Genomic DNA, 18,241 nt, shown 5'->3' on the forward strand with positions numbered 1-18,241 from the left:
CATGCCACAAATCGGACACGCAGGCGTAGCTACAAAGCGGGACGGATGGACCCCAAAGGTCCGCACTGTGTTGTTCGTGTGCTAAGACCGTAAGTGATTGCTCTTGTCTATTCCGGGTCCACCTTTCCTGCCTTGAGAATAAACAAAGCCTTAATTTGAAAAAAATCCTTGTTTGGGGGTTTGCCGGCCTGTCTTACTCAGTCTGCTTAAAAGTCTTAACTACGCTTCCTGCAAGATGCTCTGTGATGTCCCCACAGGGTGACATGTCCACCTTGATCCACCTGCTTCCTGCTTCCCTTGGGGACCCCAAGGGTCTGGGCAGAAAGTCTGTTTGCCCTTTGCTGCTGGCGCCCACCCACTGAGCCCCCGTGACCTCTAACCTCACACCCACCACCGGCTTCACTGCTCCTCCCCACACTACAGGTCAGAGCACAGGCTCAGGTGGCGCGACTGCAGACCTGCCTCCGGGAAAAACCACACCTGTGAGACAGGGCCAGGGCAGTAAGGGGACCTCGATTTGGGACAGGGCTGTGGTGGGGCTCCAGGGTGGCGGTCATACCTCTTTGGCTTCTGCTGGAGAGAGAAAAGCTGCCAGGCTAGGGGCCTGCTCTGCTCCGGTGGTGCTCACCCACCCGCATCTGGAGAAGGCTGGCTGTCCTCCAGCATTGTTGTCATACTGCCCAAGGCTCAACTTCCGGAACCTCCTGCCCAGGGGCTCGTCACCTGAGGAGACTATGAGGACAGACACATATGGGCTGCCGGCACTTTCATCCAAATGGGGCCCTGACTTTGAAAGTTCTCCAAGTCACTTTTTATTTCCAGTTCCAGAACATTCTCTTCACCCCAAAAGGAAACTCTGCCCCCATTAGCCACTCCCCCAGTCCCCGGCACCCACAAACCCACTATCTGCCTCTGGATTTGCCCGCTCTGGACATTTCCTGTGGATGCTGCGACCATCTGACACGTGTCCTTTGGGGTCTGCTTCTCTCACTTGGCATCATGTTTTCTCGGCTTATCCTGTTACTGTCTGAACTGATCTCTGCTCATTTCCTGTTTCTCCCAGTCTTGGCTCCGTGAAGGGTTCTGTCCACCTGGCTCCCCAGTGTGTGCAACACTGCGCACAGTAAGTACTCAGGGAACACCAGGGAGGAGGGCGCTGCCTGCACACAGTAGGTGCTCAGGGAACACCAGGGAGGAGGGCGCTGCCTGCACACAGTAGGTGCTCAGGGAACACCAGGAGGAGGGTGCTGCCTGCACACAGTAGGTGCTCAGGGAACACCAGGGAGGAGGGCTCTGCCTGCACACAGTAGGTGCTCAGGGAACACCAGGAGGAGGGCGCTGCCTGCACACAGTAGGTGCTCAGGGAACACCAGGAGGAGGGCGCTGCCTGCACACAGTAGGTGCTCAGGGAACACCAGGAGGAGGGCGCTGCCTGCACACAGTAGGTGCTCAGGGAACACCAGAGAGGAGGGCGCTGCCTGCACACAGTAGGTGCTCAGGGAACACCAGGAGGAGGGCACTGGCCTGGGGTGGACCCTCCCCTCATCCCTCGCCGAGGGTGTAGGAAAGATTCTTGGTGGTTACACGTGAAAGACACAAGGGTGTCCCCTGGTGGCCGCGGGCACCTGGGACTTGATTATCTGAGACCTGTCACTACCCCTTGTCCATCTTCCCCTCTGAGGGCACCAGTGGTCAACTTTGTGGCCAGAGGCTCGCACTTTGCTTTATGACCATCTAGGAGGTGACAACGTCTTAGACACACTGTTTCTGAGTCACTGACATGTATCCACAGCCACCCGCCCAAACAGTCACCTTCCCCATCTGCGGCTTTTCTTTTAACTGTATCTCTAAGCTTTTAACACCTGTACGTCATCTAGGTGTTAATTTGCCAGTTCCCAGCATATAAACAAACACGCAGTGGTATCAGAACTGGTAACCTGTACGCTCTGTACTGCAAAGTGACAAAAATGTGTTTTACTTCAGCACTGGCCAACGCGGGCTGCTCAGGGAGGGCTCTGCAGATGACGTGTGGCCCAGGCAGGCTGCGCTCAGACTCGGGGGGGGGCAAGCAGGCCCCCCGCCCCCCAACCCAGTTGGGATGAAAGGTACATACACCTAATACTTGAACTGGGGGGGCACCTGACTGCATTTCAAGGCTTCAGTTGCCTGTGCATGAGGTTCTCCCTGGACCGAGTGTCCCTGACGAGTCCGTGGAGGTGACACATGGTCATGTGAGCACGGTGACTGGCCTAGCTGTCCCCTGCTCCCCCAGGACGGACTTTAAGAAGCTGTGTGGAATTCGAAAGCTGCCCGGTTAGGGAAAGACAACTCAACAGCGGGAGGACACTCTGCTGCTGTGTCCAGTGAGAAAGTGAGAAAGGAGCGGGATTCCTCCCAAGGCCCCACCTCCCAACCCTCTGGGTGCCCAGTGGACCGTCTGTGGGCAAAGGCCACACCCCACCTCATGCACAGGCCGCTGCCTGAGCAACCAAGACCCAAACCCAGTCTCCGCGTGGCAGGGCCCCCCTAGAACTAATCTGCTGTCCTGACGTCACCCTCCTATCCCAACAGCCGGCCCCCAGACCCGGCCTAGAGGGGAGGGCATTAGAATGTGAGATTTGGAGGCTCGTCCACTCTCCAGGCCCATTTCATTATGTGCAAAATGACACCAGCGCTTGCTGTCCTCTCTCCCATTGGGAGAAAAACGGGGGCAAGGATGAAGTAAAATGACATTTAATGCAACGGCACCCTGACACCCTGCGGTGAGAGCCGAGGCTGACACAGGGCCAGCCCAGGCTGGGGCGCGGGGGCTCAGGGGCCCTTGGGCTGACACCTGTGGTCTGTCACAGCCGAGAAATCCAGAGGCCACGCTGCTCGGAAGCCTTTCAGAGGGACGTGGGGCGGGAAGGGGCACTTCCTCTGCTCAATGTGCACAATAAGCCATGCTGTTTGGTCCCAAATGAGACATGACAGCACACTAATGCATGGGGCAGCGTGAGGCCCCAGAAAGGTGCTGAGTGAGTGGCTGTGTCCTTGGAGACCTGCCCCCTGGGGGAGGAAACCCAGACACAGACGTCGGTGGGCCCTGACCTCACAACCACAGGTGCTGTCGACGTGCAAGTGACTAACAATTAACGTGGATGATGAAGGGGACACAGGCTGGGAAAGAGGGACCCTTCCTCTGGACACGTGCCGTGGGGCAGCGGACACACGCTCCTCAGCTCCTGGCATCACCACGTGGACGCTCTGTGGGAACGCACCTCCTATGAGTGAACACATGGGGGCCACTGGGGAACTTGGTGCCAGCGCTTCCCAGCACGTGGGGGCGACGAGCACTGACCAGGCGCGTTTCAAAGCCCGGCCCGTCCAAGAGCGAGAGTGGTGGGCATGGGCCCTGGACCCTGGGCTGCAGCTGCATGTGACCGAGGTCCCACCAGAGGCAGGAGCTCCCTGAGTCCAGCCTGGGGCCGCTGTGTAGTTTGCACATTGTATCGCAGATTGAGTTCTAAAAATTAAGAAAATGTACCGAAATGTTCTAGAGAGGCTCTCTCTGGGTTGTGCAAATCTAGGCACTGATGATATTTTTTGAAATAACTATAGTTTCCAGTTTTCACTACTATGTACTTTTAACATGGAGAAACAAGACACAGACCATCTTCAGGAAGTACGAGGCGTCTTCCCCGTTTGCTGTCTCTGTGCTGTCCTTACCGGGGCCCCCAAACCTCATTCTCACTAGTGCCAGCGGGGCCCCACACCCCGCTCTCATTCTCACTAGTGCTTTTTCTGTGTTCAGACCCACAGCTCTCGAGTTTGATCAATAGACTTTTCATGCTTTCTGATAAGTCTACATGTCTGGTGGCCGGATCTGCTCATCAGACAGAGGGCGTCCTGGCTAAGCCTGGGACACACAATGCTCGGTCACTCAGGTGCTGCGATTGGGCGGGCAGCGTTGCCAGGAGCAGGGCAGAGGCGGCCTGGGCCCGGCACAGCCAGTCGCCCGGTCTGTGTAGACGCCACCTCACGCTGGCCACCACGAGAGGGCGGGGAGAGGTCAGGGCCGGCACGCACGGGAGCTGAGGATGGAGCAGGAGAGCCAGTCCTCCTGTGTGGACACCCAGACTCCCCGCTGAGACCTGAGATGTGGGGGACTCGGGTCACGAGTGCGGGGTGCCTGTCAAGTGCTTTACACCAGGACTGAATTCAGCCTCCCCCGGGAGGTCAGCACTGCGGTGGCAACCGTGAGGGAGGGGACCTGCTGCGATGGCTCACCAGCAGACTGTGTCCCAAAACCCAGAAGCTCCGTGGCAAGTCTGCACCTTCCCATAAACACACAGAAGCCCAACTATACAAACAGATAGAAAGGGAGCCACCACATTGTCCTCGGGACTCAGTCGCACGTGTGGCCCCGTACATTGTGCAGGGCGATTCAGCTTTCTTGGGGTGACTACTGGATCCTATTTAGAGAGGAGGAACCGAGAACTGGCGTGCTGGCGTCACAGCTCCCCACCCCTGGAATAACGCCAGGGCCTCCGGGGGCGTATGAGGAGTCAAAGCCCACATTCCTGGCACAGCGGGGTCCTAGAACATCCCGGTGGGGGGGCCCTCATGCCTCTCCCAGCGGGGGTCAGCTCTCCAGGGCACTGGGACACATGCCCAGGTTAGAAACACGAATATAAACCAGCGCTTCTCAAAGCTGTGTGGAATCAGAACGGCATTTAAAATCCTGATGTTAGGCCTCACCCCGCTCCTGGGACGACAGAACCTGCATTTATAAAACTCTCAGCATTTCCAACACGCAGCCACGCTGAGAGCCACAGCAGAGTCACAGTGGAGGTACACATGTGGAAAGAGCTTGAGATCATCCTGACTCCCCGGCCGCAAGCCCAGACTGCCCACCCGACCGTCCGTGGCAGAGGTGGCATGGTACGGTCAGCAACGCATCTGTACAGCTCCCAGGGCCGCCCTGTATGGCGGGGACAGACCCCTGCTCTGCAGACCCGGGACCTCCCAGAATATGGCTGCTTCTTCTGTCTGGGCCACTGGAAGGTAAAGTGCCCTTAGCTATTTATTTATCCTCTTGTGATCAGATAAGACCAAAGTCCTGCGTCAGATGCGCGTATGCGCTTGTACCCAGGGTTTCTGCAAACTCCCTGCATTCCCAGGCCTGAAAACAAACAATCGCCCAGAGTAGGCTGGGCCTCCAGACTTCAGCACATTCAGATCAACGGGGCTTCTTCTAAAGAGACGTGGGGAGGAGCTTGTGTTCCCAGAGGAGTTAAGAAGCTTTTCTGTCCCCCAAGCAACCGGATCACCAGCCCCTTCCCCCTGCAGCCCGTGTGCTTGCAGAACTGGGTGACTTTTGCTGGAAACCCTCAGTCTGAGGGCTAATGAAGCTCAGAATCTGAGCACAGACCGCAGCAGCAGGTCCCCGGCTGCTCCAGGCCTTTGCCCCCCAAATGCCCAGGAAAGGAATTGTATTTTGGACGGCAAAAGTGAAAATCCCTTCTCTTGGGAAACACTGACGGGCTCGGCCAGGCGGTGGGGAAGTGAGTCTGAAAGCCTAGGAAGTATGTCCTTCCATAGGAGAAATGCTAGCAATACTCCCATTTATCCTCAAAATCACTGTAATTTAAAGTGCAGATGGGAGAAGCCGCATGGCATCCCACACGCAACCCTTCCCTCAGGACACCACCAGCTGGCTGCTGCCTGGCTGCTGTTCCTTTTGCTTATTTGAACCTATTTCCATTTTTTATTTACCCCCCCCCCCCCAATACTTGATCTTACTGGCCTTCTCTCCAAACATGCCATCTTTTCGCAACTGTAGTGTTGACATCATGAGATGCAGGACAGTCCCCAGGGCTGTTCACCGTCAGGGCCAGGGCCAGCTGCAGTGGATGGCTGGCCACGTCCTAGCCTCAGACCCGATGGAGAAGACCCCCCCCCCCCGCCCCGCCATGATTGGACAAATTAGTTTTCATAGAGCAGACGGGACACAGTGCAGAGCCTGGGGGAGCTCGTCTGTGCAGACCAGCTGCGTCCACCCATGGCACAGCTTCTGGAAAACAGACAGCACCCTGGAGGCGGGTCTCCAAAGCAGACTTGGAGACATCTGAGGGGCGGCCCTCGGAGTTCACACAGAATCCCGTGTGGCCCAGCAGCTCCACTCCTGGGGCTGCGTTCGAACCAGTGCTTGTACTTACATGCTCACAGCAGCCCAAGGTGCACACAAGCCCCGTGTTCAGCCCCAGGGGATGGGGGAGCGCAGTGGGTCCACCCCCACCAGGGAACACAGCTCAGCCCTAAGCAGAAGTGGCACTCCACCATGTGCGACCACACGATGAGCCTGGAACACAGTGTTCAGTGTGAGAAGCCAGGCGTGGAGTCCTATGACCCGTGTGTGAGATGCCAGAACAGGCACATCCAGGGAAGAAGCAGACAGGCTGGGGGGCGGGGGTGGCGCGGAGTGACAGCGAATGGGGAGGGTGTCTTTGGGGTGATGAAGCACTGTGGAAATGGATAGTGGTGACGGCTGCATGGCACTGTGAAGGGACTTCGTGCCACTGAGTGGCACACTTTAAAATGGTGAAAGTGGTAAATTCTATATGACATGCACGCTGGTCCTCCTGCTCAGGCTTAGAGGGCCTGCCACTCACGGTGTCACAGCTGACGCCACCCACTTGTAACACACAATTCACAGGTGAATACACCTGGGGTCCCCAGTGCCAAATGCAAGGGGCACTGCTCTTCTCCTGACCCGGGTTGCACCAAGTGCAGGAGCCGTGGCCACTTCCTGCCTCCCCAGCACCCCCACCAGTGCACGCCTGCTCAGAGGCCACCGCCTGGCACTGAGGTGACCTGTGTTTCGCAGCCCCTCCCACAGAGACTCAGTGTGCAGTAAGTCTAGTGCTTTCTCACTCTAACATGCCCTCGAGTTCTCACCCTGACCTCCCTTCGGCTGGGAGTCATATAACCCACATTTATATAATTCAAATCGACAGGTTTGCACTACCAGTGACGAATACTTTTCACCGCCATGAATGTTTTCAGGATGATGAGGAGGAGTGTTATTGCCTGTGCCTGCGCACAAATAGCCAGCGCTCTGCCCGCCTATCGCGGGGCCTGCTCGGGCTCCCAGTTGTGGGTTGGGGGCTGATGTAACATGAGTCAAGTATTCTGACAACATGAGGCAAAGAGCCCTCAGGTATGAGATAAAGAGAGCTGGATTCTTGCCATCAGTGGGCCCATAACTGTCACTGATGAGCCATTTCCTTGTTACTGGGGTGTCATCGGTGAAATCTCCCCCCACTTAAAGGATGTGATCCAAGAAACCCACTTATATGCAGGGCTGCAGAGCAGCTGGGAGACCCGGGTGAGGGGGTGTAACAAGGCCACCGCAGTGTCCAGAGGGGCTGTGCCCGAAGCAGTGTAGTCTCAGACCAGAGCAGGGCAGGGAGGCACAGAGGCACTCAGAGCCTGCAGGGAGCCAAACACCCCCACATCACTCCATTTCACAAGGTTGCCCAAAGCTTGGAGACCCCCTACCTCAAGACAGCCTCCCTTTTATCTTGTGGGTGGGGACTGTCCCTTGATAAACCTCACTACAGTCCCTGGCCAGTTCAGTATAGCCCCGGGGTCCCAGGACAGTCACTTGTATCCCCACCTATGCTATAGACCTTTCTGTTTATAAACATTACCACGTGCCAGAAAACAAAATTAACATGTCACTAAGCTGCGCCCCAGGGGTTTTCTGGCTACTGGCAGAGCCTTTCATGGTGGCACAGCCATGAAATGCATAGTCAGATGGAAAGAAACTGTCCACATGTCAAGGTAGGTGAGGTCATAGGTGATGCAGACAAGCTTCAACATAGTACCTGGAACAGCACAGGCACTCAGAGTAGCAGTATTTACTATTATCATGGCCATTACCATCACCATCATCACTATCAACTTCATTGTCACCACCATCATCATCATGACCATCACCACCATCATCACCATCACCACCATCATCACCACCATCACCACCACCATCATCATCATCATGACCATCATCATCACCATCACCACCCCCATCACCATCATCATCATGACCATCATCATCACCATCACCACCACCATCACCATCACAACCACCATCACCACCACCACCATCATGACCATCATCATCACCATCACCACCACCATCACCATCATAACCACCATCACCACCATCATCATCATGACCATCATCATCATCATGACCATCATCATCACCATCACCACCATCATCACCACCATCACCACCACCATCACCACCACCATCCCCACCACCATCACCACCACCATCATCATTATGACCATCATCATCACCATCACCACCACCACCACCACCACCATCACCACCATCACCATCACAACCACCATCACCACCACCATCATCATCATGACCATCATCATCACCATCACCACCACCATCACCATCACAACCACCATCACCACCATCATCATCATGACCATCATCATCACCATCACCACCCCCATCACCACCACCATCATCATCATGACCATCATCATCACCATCAACACCACCACCACCATCACCACCACCACCATCATCATCATGACCATCAGCACCACCATCACCACCATCACCATCATCATCACCACCACCATCACCATAACCACCACCATCACCACCATCATCATCATGACCATCATCATGACCATCACCACCACCATCACCACCACCATCATCACCATCACCATCACCATCATCAACTTCATCATCACCACCATCATCACCATCATCACCATCACCACCACCACCACCATGACCACCATTCACTAAGGACTAAATTCCATCAAGTGGAAAACATTAACCTAGAGGCCACAGGATGGCAAACTGAGCCTTTACCCCAACAGATGCCTCCAACAGCCTCCAAATCTCAAAGGAGATTTTTCAATCCTGGAGAAAAACTTCTGATTGTTACTTTTCCAAGTAATTTATTTGAAGTAGGTTTGGTGAGTCTAAAGAGAGAGGTGGTGCTAAGAGAGAGGATGCCCTGGGATTTGTTCCCATTGAGACTTTGTGATTCCTTAAAGGAGTCTGACTGCGTTCACACACCCAAGTCTTCAGACCTGGACCAGCACTGCTGGGCTGCTGCTCTCTGGTAGAGGCTCACAATCCACTGCAGGGATCGTTAGCTTCTTCCAACTCCTAGCTCAGGATACACAGGGACCCAGGGACCCAGGAATCTGGCAGGTCACGTGGCTCACCGTGACCCAGGGCCAGGTATGTGTCGACCTGCATTTCCTAAACCATCAGCCGGGTACTGTGACAGGATTTTTTTTTCACCAGAATGAGTGAACAGGAACTCAGAGATCACATCCTTTACCTGCCAAAGCCACACGACCAGCCACCGCACAGCACAGAAGCACCGAGGACACAAAGCTCACGTTCCCAGCCGTCCCGACCCGAGTGGGACTGAAATCCACCCCATCTGACTGTAAAGCGGGCAGGGCCGACTCCTGCTGTATTGCCTGTGACCTGCGTGACCTGCGGGCCCTGGGGAGATGAAAGGAGCTCTGCCGTGAATGGCAGTGCATCCCAGCACTTCTCCTGGCCCAGCTGACAAGCGGCACTCAGGTCAGACGCAGGAATACGGACGAAGTGACAGTGCCCTTCCTTCATTACCCTCCAGTCTTGACACTTAGAGGCAGGGCCCTGGGAGCCAGCCGACGCCAGGCACAGGCCCATGCCAACACCGGAGGTTATCACCACTCTCAGCCCCGACGTGGCCTCTGGGTCCTGGTCCCTGCCCGGGAAGAGCACGGGCTCTCTGACACAGCCCTCCATCTCAGCAGACCTCAGCAGCCGTGGATGCTGCCTGGCCCCATCTCCCTGTGTAGAACCTTCTAGACACACAATCTCACGGCGGCTTCACACATCGTCCCTCTGCCCCACAGGCTCCCACTCTGCCAGAGCACGCCTCTGCTTACTGGGCGCCCTCCCAGGCCGACCCAGCCAGCCCTCCAGGACCCCACAGCCTTATGCCTCCCAACACGGAAAGCATGTCACAGACTCCCTCCCAACATGTGGCCCCACCTTCATGCAGCCCTGTACCCACAGGTCACTGCCTGTCCACTAGGCCACCCCCAGCCTTCCCAGGCCGAGCAGCTGAGCAAGAAGGCTCAGCCATGGTCCCCGCACTACCACAACCAGGGGTAAGGGCCTGTGCAGTCCGGCCCGACTCTGCACGGGCCCCACTGCTGCCGGGGTGCAGAGGGCCCCCACCAGGCCCGTGTCCCACTGTGCTGGGCCCAGGATGTGGCCGCACCGCTGAGCCCCGACTGTCCTGCCCCTGCCCCTCCAGGCTTCCCTCCACACCCCCTAAAATGACCAGGCACAGCCCCCCTCATTGCACGGCCAGCAACCTCTCGGTTCCCCCAAGGCTGTGCCCGAGGTCCCAGCCGTCCACCCCCTCCTACCGGCCAGTGCAGAGCCCTTGCTTGGCTCTAATCCAGACGCAGGGGAGCCTGTACCCGAAACGCCAGCTCACCTTGCTGTGCAGGGGCCCTGCCAGGGCCCCCTCCTCTGTCCTGAAGGTGGCCGCTCGCCCGGAGTCTGCCTCCCATGCCGTCCGGGGCTGGGGGGGCTGAGGGGCCGTTTGCCTGGCTGCCTAGTGTGCTCATGTGGGTGGGGAGGGGCTCGAAGGTGGGGTCCAGCTCCAGGATTAGCCTGTTGAGCTGCTCGATGGACTGGTCGATGTCCAGGGTGGGCGAGCCTGGGGAAGGGTCCGCGTTGGGCTCCGGGCCCGACCCGTTCACCACTCCGACGTCTGGAAACCTGGCTTTGAAGGCTTTGCTGGGAGGGGGCCACTGGGTGTCGGTGGGATGTGGCCCAGGGCCTACACCCCTCTGGACGGCCACCCTGCTGCTGGCCCCCCTGGTGGGGGTGACCGGGATCCTGGGCGGGGCCTGCGCCAGGAGGGGACTGTCCCCAGGGCCGCGGCCGACCAGCCTGGCCTCCCCGTCGGCAGCGAAGCTGTACTGCTGGGCAGCCACCATCTGCTGCTGGCGCACCCAGGTCTGTGTGGAGTAGCTGCTCTGCTCGTAGGCCTGCGTCGGGGCGGACACGCAGGGCGCCCCCAGCACGGGGGGTGGCGGCTTGGGCTCACGGGTCCCAAAGGCCTGCTCCCGCCTGTAGGGCGGCTCCACGCCCAGGCCCAGGTCGGGAGGGACGGGGCCGTGCTGATCCTCGCCAGTGCTGCTCCCAAAGCCGTCAGACAGCAGGGAGTTGTGGCTGCTCTGGTGGCAGGCGAAAGGGCCCAGGGGGGCCGATGGGTGGCCCTCCGAGGAGGACAGGGTCCCGATGCTGTCCACGCTGTGCAGGTCATGGCTGGGCACCTCGTCATCCAGGATGTCGGTCTCCCGGTCCTTGGGCGCTGCGTCTCCATTCACGTGGACCTGTGCTGGCACGACGTGGCGTGTCCCACTGAACGTGCTCCCCACATCGGTCATAGCCTTGAGGGGACTTCCGGGATCTTCTAGGCCAAAGCCACTGAGCAGCTGGTCCAACTCGGCCTTCTCCTGGGGGCTCAGGCCCCTCTTGGGTCCCACGGCCGGGTGCTCCTCGGTCCTGTCTGTCCTCACCGAGGCAGTGGAGTGGCCTGAGTCGCTGCTGACAGACAGGGTGTGGTCGCCGTGGTCTGGGCTGCTGGTGGCGGGGATGGCTGGGGCCCCCCCTGGGACGCCAGGATCCGAGGCGCTCTTCTTCCGTACCTTAGCGTACAGACTGCCGTCGACAGGGCCCTGCGTGTGCAGCACTGTGAGAGAAAACGGAGAGGGGCTGTCAGTGAAGGGTGCTGGGGCTTCGGGCACTGACTGGTGTATGTGCTGGGTGAACAAATAAATGAGCTCGTAATGGACAAGTGGCAGAAATCAGGGACCAAGCTTCTCCAGGAGCCCCAGTTTTTACACACGCGGAGGCTGACAAAAAGCAATTGCACAACCAGTGTCTGGCACCTGCATGTCCTTCCTTCTGACGCAGAGGAGGCGTCTGCAGGGTCATGTGGAGAACCTTCCGGCCCCCTACACGAGTCACTGGCCCCGAGGGCTCCCTGTTAACTTCTCCATCAGTTTGAATGCCCAAGAAGCATGCATGCAGAAGACCAGGAGGGCTTCCTGCACCCCCGTCAGCACGAGAGCCTCTGCTGAGGCTGGTGCCCTGGTCTCACCAGGCAGGACAGCAGTTCCCGAGCCTGCCATCCTCTCTATAATCTGGCATCTGCTGAAACCAAAATGTGTAACTCACTGGAGACAGGAAGTCTAAGAACTGGCCTCAGGCCTCCTGTCAGCGCAGTGTCTGGGCCACGAAGCGCCCCACAAACGTGTGGGGGCCTCAGAACCCTGCAGCGACCCGTGTACTGGTCTCCACACACTGGGACGGCCACATGAATGTAACAGGGCCTCGACGTGGGCAGGAGGAGCCCTCTGCTACTGCTGTTAATTACAGGCCCGGCTGCGGCCTTCACGTCTCTCAGGCCTCAGGCTACTGACGGGTACACACTAACACCTGGGTACCAGAGAGCTGGGAGAAACACCCAGCAGGGCAGGCAGCTGGCCGCCAGTGTCTCCTGCCCCTCCACCCTCCCCGGCGACACTGCAGGCAGCCACGACACTGCTGGCAGCCACGACACTGCTGAGGGCCTGGCCCACACTCTTTGGACCCCGGGAGCCATCAGGTCCCAGTGGAAACTCGGCTTGGGCCGCGCCGGGGAAGCTGGCATGCTGGGTACATGGCCACGGTCAGTGGCTTCTGGCTTTTGTGGAAACGCTGGGCAACATGTCAGGACAGAGGCCTGTGGAGCACGCTGGGTGCTCTGCCCAAGTTCTTATTTCAAATGTGCCTGAGGGAGCAGGGGGAGAGGCAATGGGGGGTGCAACACCAGGGTACTGGCCAGGCTGGGTCCTCATGTACCCTCATCGGAGCAGAGCCTGGCAGAGGGCTGGGGAGAGAGGACACACAGATACATCACGACAGGGGACAGGCCATTTGGTGACCGGCTGCAAAGTAAGGGGCAGGTGCTGGACTCAGCCGGGAGTAACTGAGGGCGGTGGTTTCAGTGAGAGCTGGTATTTACTGCGCACCTGTTAAGGGCAGGCACTTAGCACATTTTCTCTGCCTCCCGCAGGACGGCCTACCCGGTCCTCAGCTTGTCCCTCTTTACAAGTAAAGGCCTGCGGCGTTAGGACAGTCAGTGACCTGCCCGAGGCCAGGCAGCTCCTGGGAAGCCCTGAACTGTGTGCCTGCTGCCAGCCCCCCACCTGCTCAGAGCACGGGACACACCCCAAGGCCTGTGCCGGTGGCCCCGCCCCAGAGCCAGGTGGCATGGTCACTGCTCCCCGAACAGGCACCAGTAGAAAGACCTTCCCTGGAGCAGCACACGCTAAGGCCAGGATGTCTGGAAAGGCAGCCCTGCTCTACAAGGCCCATGCAAATGTTGTTTTGACTGTGAAAGTGCAAAATGCCACCAGTCTGTGAGTCACTGGGTCCCACGCTAAGACACTGTGGGCCCCTGCAGAACGGGGCAGGACCTGGGGCCTCAGACAGGCACCACGAGCTGGGTGTGCCCCTGACCTTGGACTCGCAGCTGTGAGACGAGGGTGAGGGTGGGTTCTATGTGGGATCTGACACAGCACATAGAGGATAGTCTTCTCAGCCCGAGGAGACACCGTTCAGGCTGCTGGAGTCCCTCTGTCTCCAGGAAAACCCAAGCATCCCAAGACGCGGTAGGTTAGGGCCCTGCCATCCGCTCCCCAGGGCGTGAGAAGGCGGCCCGGTGGCTTGGAGCAATGCTCTTGCTCTGCAATAATCACAGGCCCCATATAAGGGAGGGGGCGGACCAGGGCCAGGCCACAGGGCGGGACAGCTGGGGCGGCGGGGAGCCCCAGAATTCTACATGCAGATTGCAAAGATTGTGTATCCATGACTTCCACACCCTTCTCCCTAAATCAGAATCAAAATGGACTGACACAAAGATTTGAAACAAGAAGAAGGGAAGCCAAGAATGAATTGTACACAATTCTTCTCATTTAACCTGGGATGCTGGCTAAGGGGCTGTCGCCATTGTGAGGTGGGCTCTCTCTCAGGCCCCACGTTGGGACCGTCCTCGGTGACCCACATGGATGTGAAGAGCAGGGTGGCCTCCCACCTGGAGTTAGGGGCAGCCCGGTGTCACCACGGTATCAGCCAGCAGAAATCGCAAATGACAGCAGGCGCAGTGAATGCAGCAGTCAGCACGGAGCTGGCTGGGCGCAAGCATGGAGCACAGGAGACCCGGCCCCGGCTCGGCGGACACTCTCCTGGCTCCTTCCAGCACACAGACTGTGCATCAGCAAATGTTAGGTCCTCAGAAGAGGACGAGAACCAGGCCAGTGACAGGAGACGGGCCGGCATGGCCGGCGCCTCACGCTGCGGCAGCTCGTCTTCCCACAGGCTCGGGACCCACTGCTGTCCCTGCATTCTTGGCCACAGGAAGGACTCGGGCTGATCCTTCAGTTGGACAAAGAGCTTTCGTTCCCCAGTGACCTGGAGAGGGGTCCCCATTAGCCATTTACTCTGTGTTCCAGCACGACACTGTCCAAACCCCAATTCTTCATTTAGCAAAGGGACTCATGATTCCTCTTTCTGAGCAGCTGTAAGAGTGAGAATGCACACATGGTGCCCCGTTCCCAGGCTCCTGAGAGGAATCACCGCAATCACTACTGAAAGCCATCCCCACGGTGGACGAGCCCCGCAGGCCCCGCTGCCCTCACGTCTCCCGGCCGCCCGGCGCGCCCCCACAGCAGGCGCATGCCTGCCCCCGGGCCTTTGCACGGCCGCCTCCAGCACTGTCTTGGCAACTTCTCCACATCCTTGGCGTGCGCGTCCCTGAGCCTCCTTGGCACCTCCATTCAGACCCTGCAGGCTTACCCAACGTCCCCCATGAGGACAGGCTCTGGGACGGCAAGGGTGTTCGCTGCCTGTGTTTCCCCCGCACTAGGGAGCAGCACTTGGCATCGAGTGGCACTCCATAGCTGAGACACTGAGTGTTCCAGTTTGCTGTCACACAAAACCTGGGGAGCTGTTCTGGAAAGGCGGTGAGCAGCCGTAAGCAGACAAAAAACAATTAACCAAAAACAAACACAAAAGGCAAGGGTCTGAAAGCAGAAGTGCCGGCAGCCCCCACGCCCCGGCAGGCAGCAGGGCCCACCCCCCAGCCTGCCCTTCCACAGCCAGGCTGGTCCTCCGATGCCAAAGGACAAAACCGGAGATGTGCCGGAAGTCACCGGGTCTAAGCGTCTAAAATGTCACAGAAACAAACGCTGTAAACCTGAAGGTGAGCCCAAGGGCCATGGGGCTGGCAGAGAGGACAGGGGCCCAGGGATGTCTGCACATGCTGCCCAGACACACAGGGACGCTGGAACTTGGGGGAGAGGGAGGAGCAAGGCAGAGGCCTGGCACACAGTGGGCCTGTCTCTACCCTGCTGCCACCTGCGAGGGACACGCCCCTCGCTCACGTGCACACAGTAGGGGCAGCCAGGGGCAGCCCGTCTCACCTGTAAGAGCTCTTCCTGCCTCTGAGGTACAGCAGGAAGAAAGGGGCGACCTAACGTTCCTGGGCTGGAGTTTTGTTTGCTAGGACCCCGTGTGAGGACTTAGGGGGCAGCCCTAAGGGGGCCGCTGCTGGGATGGAACCTGAGGGGGCTGGGGGCCACTGCCTGCCTGGGGTTGGGGCTAGGGTTTCCAGGTGGGAATTCCCGACTGTTCTCAGGAATTCTTTTCGCGTTCCCATTTCCAAATCCCGAGAAAAGTTGGTTGGGAAATTGGGAAAATCGGCTCCTTGAACCCAGTTGGTTGGTAGTATCGGCCGCCACTTGTGGAAACGATTCACTGTAGAGAACAGGAAACAGTTTATATCTCGGGATTCGGGAACGGGAAAGTGAAAACAAAATTCCTGAGAACGGGCGGGAATTCCTGCTTGGAAACTACTGGGGGCCGCTGGCTGCCAGGCTCTCCAGGGAACAGGGAACACGAGCCCACTGGCTGTGCAAGGCCCCCAAGCTTTGGTGATCCTTAGGGACTCCTGGATCTAACAGGTGGCAGGGTGCCCCTAGGACACGGTCCGGGTTGTGAAAGCTGAGGCCCAGTCCTGGCACAGACCTGACAGTACCCCTCCCCAGGTCTGTGGTCGCTGGGTGGCCGTGGCTGGGGGCCCAGGGGCAGGGACAGTGAGGCTGGTGGGTGAAGGGGGCCGAGGGCCGCCAAGCTCCGCTCCCCTGCCCTGCAGGGTGGGTGTGGGCGGGGACAAGAGTCCTCGAAGGTGGAGTCATGGCTTCATCTGCCCTGGTGTCTATTGTATATTTAAAAGCCACATTTTAGCTGGTGCTTCCGGCTCAAAGGGAGACTGGGGTAGTTTGAATGGCTCTTCCTTGAGCAAAGACCCTGGTCCGCAGGCGGGAAGTGACCTTCCCCGGAGCCTTTGCATTCCAGCCCACGACACTGCCTCTGGCATTCCCTCTGCGTCCCCTTTGCCTGCCCGCTGCCCCCACCCACGGACCAGAACCGAGATCACGACCAGAGAGTCCTAGCCTGTCTGGTAATGGCTGCCCTGCGGCCAGCGCCTATCAGCAGTCACACCAGGCTCCCCGAGGGCACAGCAGCGAGGAACAGCCTCTGGAGAGGAGCGAGGAGGGATACACAGTGCACGTTCCTGCCTCCTTAACGGGAGTGACCAGTGACGGCCCCATCCTCACCACGACCACCCCCTGCCCGCCCACCCGACTTCCGAAAGGAGGGCAGGAGATGCTCAGAAAACATTTCCTCAGCAATCTAAGAAAAGAGGAAGACCGAAAAGAATAAAGATGAAAACACTCCTTCCCATCATAGCTGAGCACGAGATTAACCAACGTCACCTGTGCTCCCAGGTGAGCGCACACAGTGTGTGCTCGGCTGTGTTAAGGATCCTCAAAAGGGCCGTGCTCCTTCCAAGGGCCAATCACTGCGCCACAGAAAACGTGCAGAATTGACTCTAATACCTGCAGCTGTCCCCTGGGCCTGCTTCCAACAACAACAAAACGATCCAAAACAAAGGACAGACGAGCCCGGGGTGTATCAAGCTCCCCAGACTCTCTTTCTTCTACGTACTGACCCTGTAAATCCTACATTCTACTTTTGTGACAGGTTTGCTTAAAAAGCAACTTTTCATTTTGAAAGAGGCACAGTGCCCTCCTTACAAGTCTTCCAGGAGGAAAACAGTCCCGTGGGCTTACTCAGCACCTGCCAGGGACAGCCCAGCCTGGGGACAGGGACAGCAGAAAAGGTGAAGGGCAGGCGGGTGCATTTCCCTGGCAGCGCACAGACGGCTCAGAGGCAGAGAGGGAGCCGGATAAGAGAAGAGATGGGTCCAGGGGCCGCTGCTCTCAGGAGAGAGGGTCTGACGTTCCAGACCCAAGCTGCGCCAGCACTGCCACGTGCCAGGACACGGGCACCCAGGGATTCCCACGGCAATGCTGTGCAGCCGGGATCGGAAAGCCCTCTTCACACGCGAGAACACAGGCTGAGAGCGTGCGCTGCTATTTAGGGTGTAAACGCTGACTGAATACGTCACCTGGGACCCAGATCCTGCCTCCCACCTTCCTGTCCTTGAAAAGGGTGGAATTCCAAACCCAACCCAGTCCTCTGTGAAATTAGCAATTTAACTTGAGAAAGGAATTTGCCTGAATGTTTTCTCTGCAACTCACAAACACACTCTCTCTCACACACACTCACACACACTCACACACATGGTCGCACACTCACACTCACACACATAATCATGTCATTGAAACGACTGCAGCATTTTCTGTTTTCCTTCCAACTCCTGAAGTGGCCCCTTGCCCCAAGCAGAATCCTTGTTCGGTGGCTGCTGGATAGATGGGGACACTTTTCCATCTGTCCTGGGCTGAAGCAGGTGCCAACAGTGCGTTTCTATCCTTGTACTTAGCGGACTCCGTGACTGCTCCATGCATGTCCCCACACCCCCGGACGTCACGGGCTCCGTGCAGGAAGACTCTCATCTGGCCTGACCCACCCGGGACGGGCCACTTCTCTGGACACTGACGGTCGCTCTGTGTCCCGACACAGCCCCGCATGCACGCTCTCCAGCTCTCCCTCCAGAGGACTCACTGGGCCACCCAGCTAAATCAATCCACCACCTCGACGTTGCCCATGACTGGAGGC

At 58.1% G+C, this 18,241-nt stretch overlaps 1 protein-coding gene across 4 annotated transcripts in view; it reads right to left on the bottom strand.

Moving 5' to 3' along the window:
- Positions 1-18,241, bottom strand: part of TNS3 (tensin 3) — a 174,509-nt gene that overhangs the window by 45,604 nt on the left and 110,664 nt on the right. For 3 of the 4 annotated variants that reach the window (XM_081079437.1, XM_081079436.1, XM_081079439.1), the window contains 2 exons: positions 10,539-11,804; positions 560-732 (listed from right to left, as the gene is read on the bottom strand). In XM_081079437.1, coding sequence (XP_080935563.1) covers positions 560-732; positions 10,539-11,804 — 1,439 coding nt within the window. The remainder of the gene's footprint in view (positions 1-559; positions 733-10,538; positions 11,805-18,241) is intronic. The other variant, XM_081079438.1, reaches the window with a different exon arrangement.

The sequence above is a fragment of the Rhinolophus hipposideros genome, assembly GCF_964194185.1.
Source record: "Rhinolophus hipposideros genome assembly, chromosome: 18".
NCBI lineage: Eukaryota > Metazoa > Chordata > Mammalia > Chiroptera > Rhinolophidae > Rhinolophus > Rhinolophus hipposideros.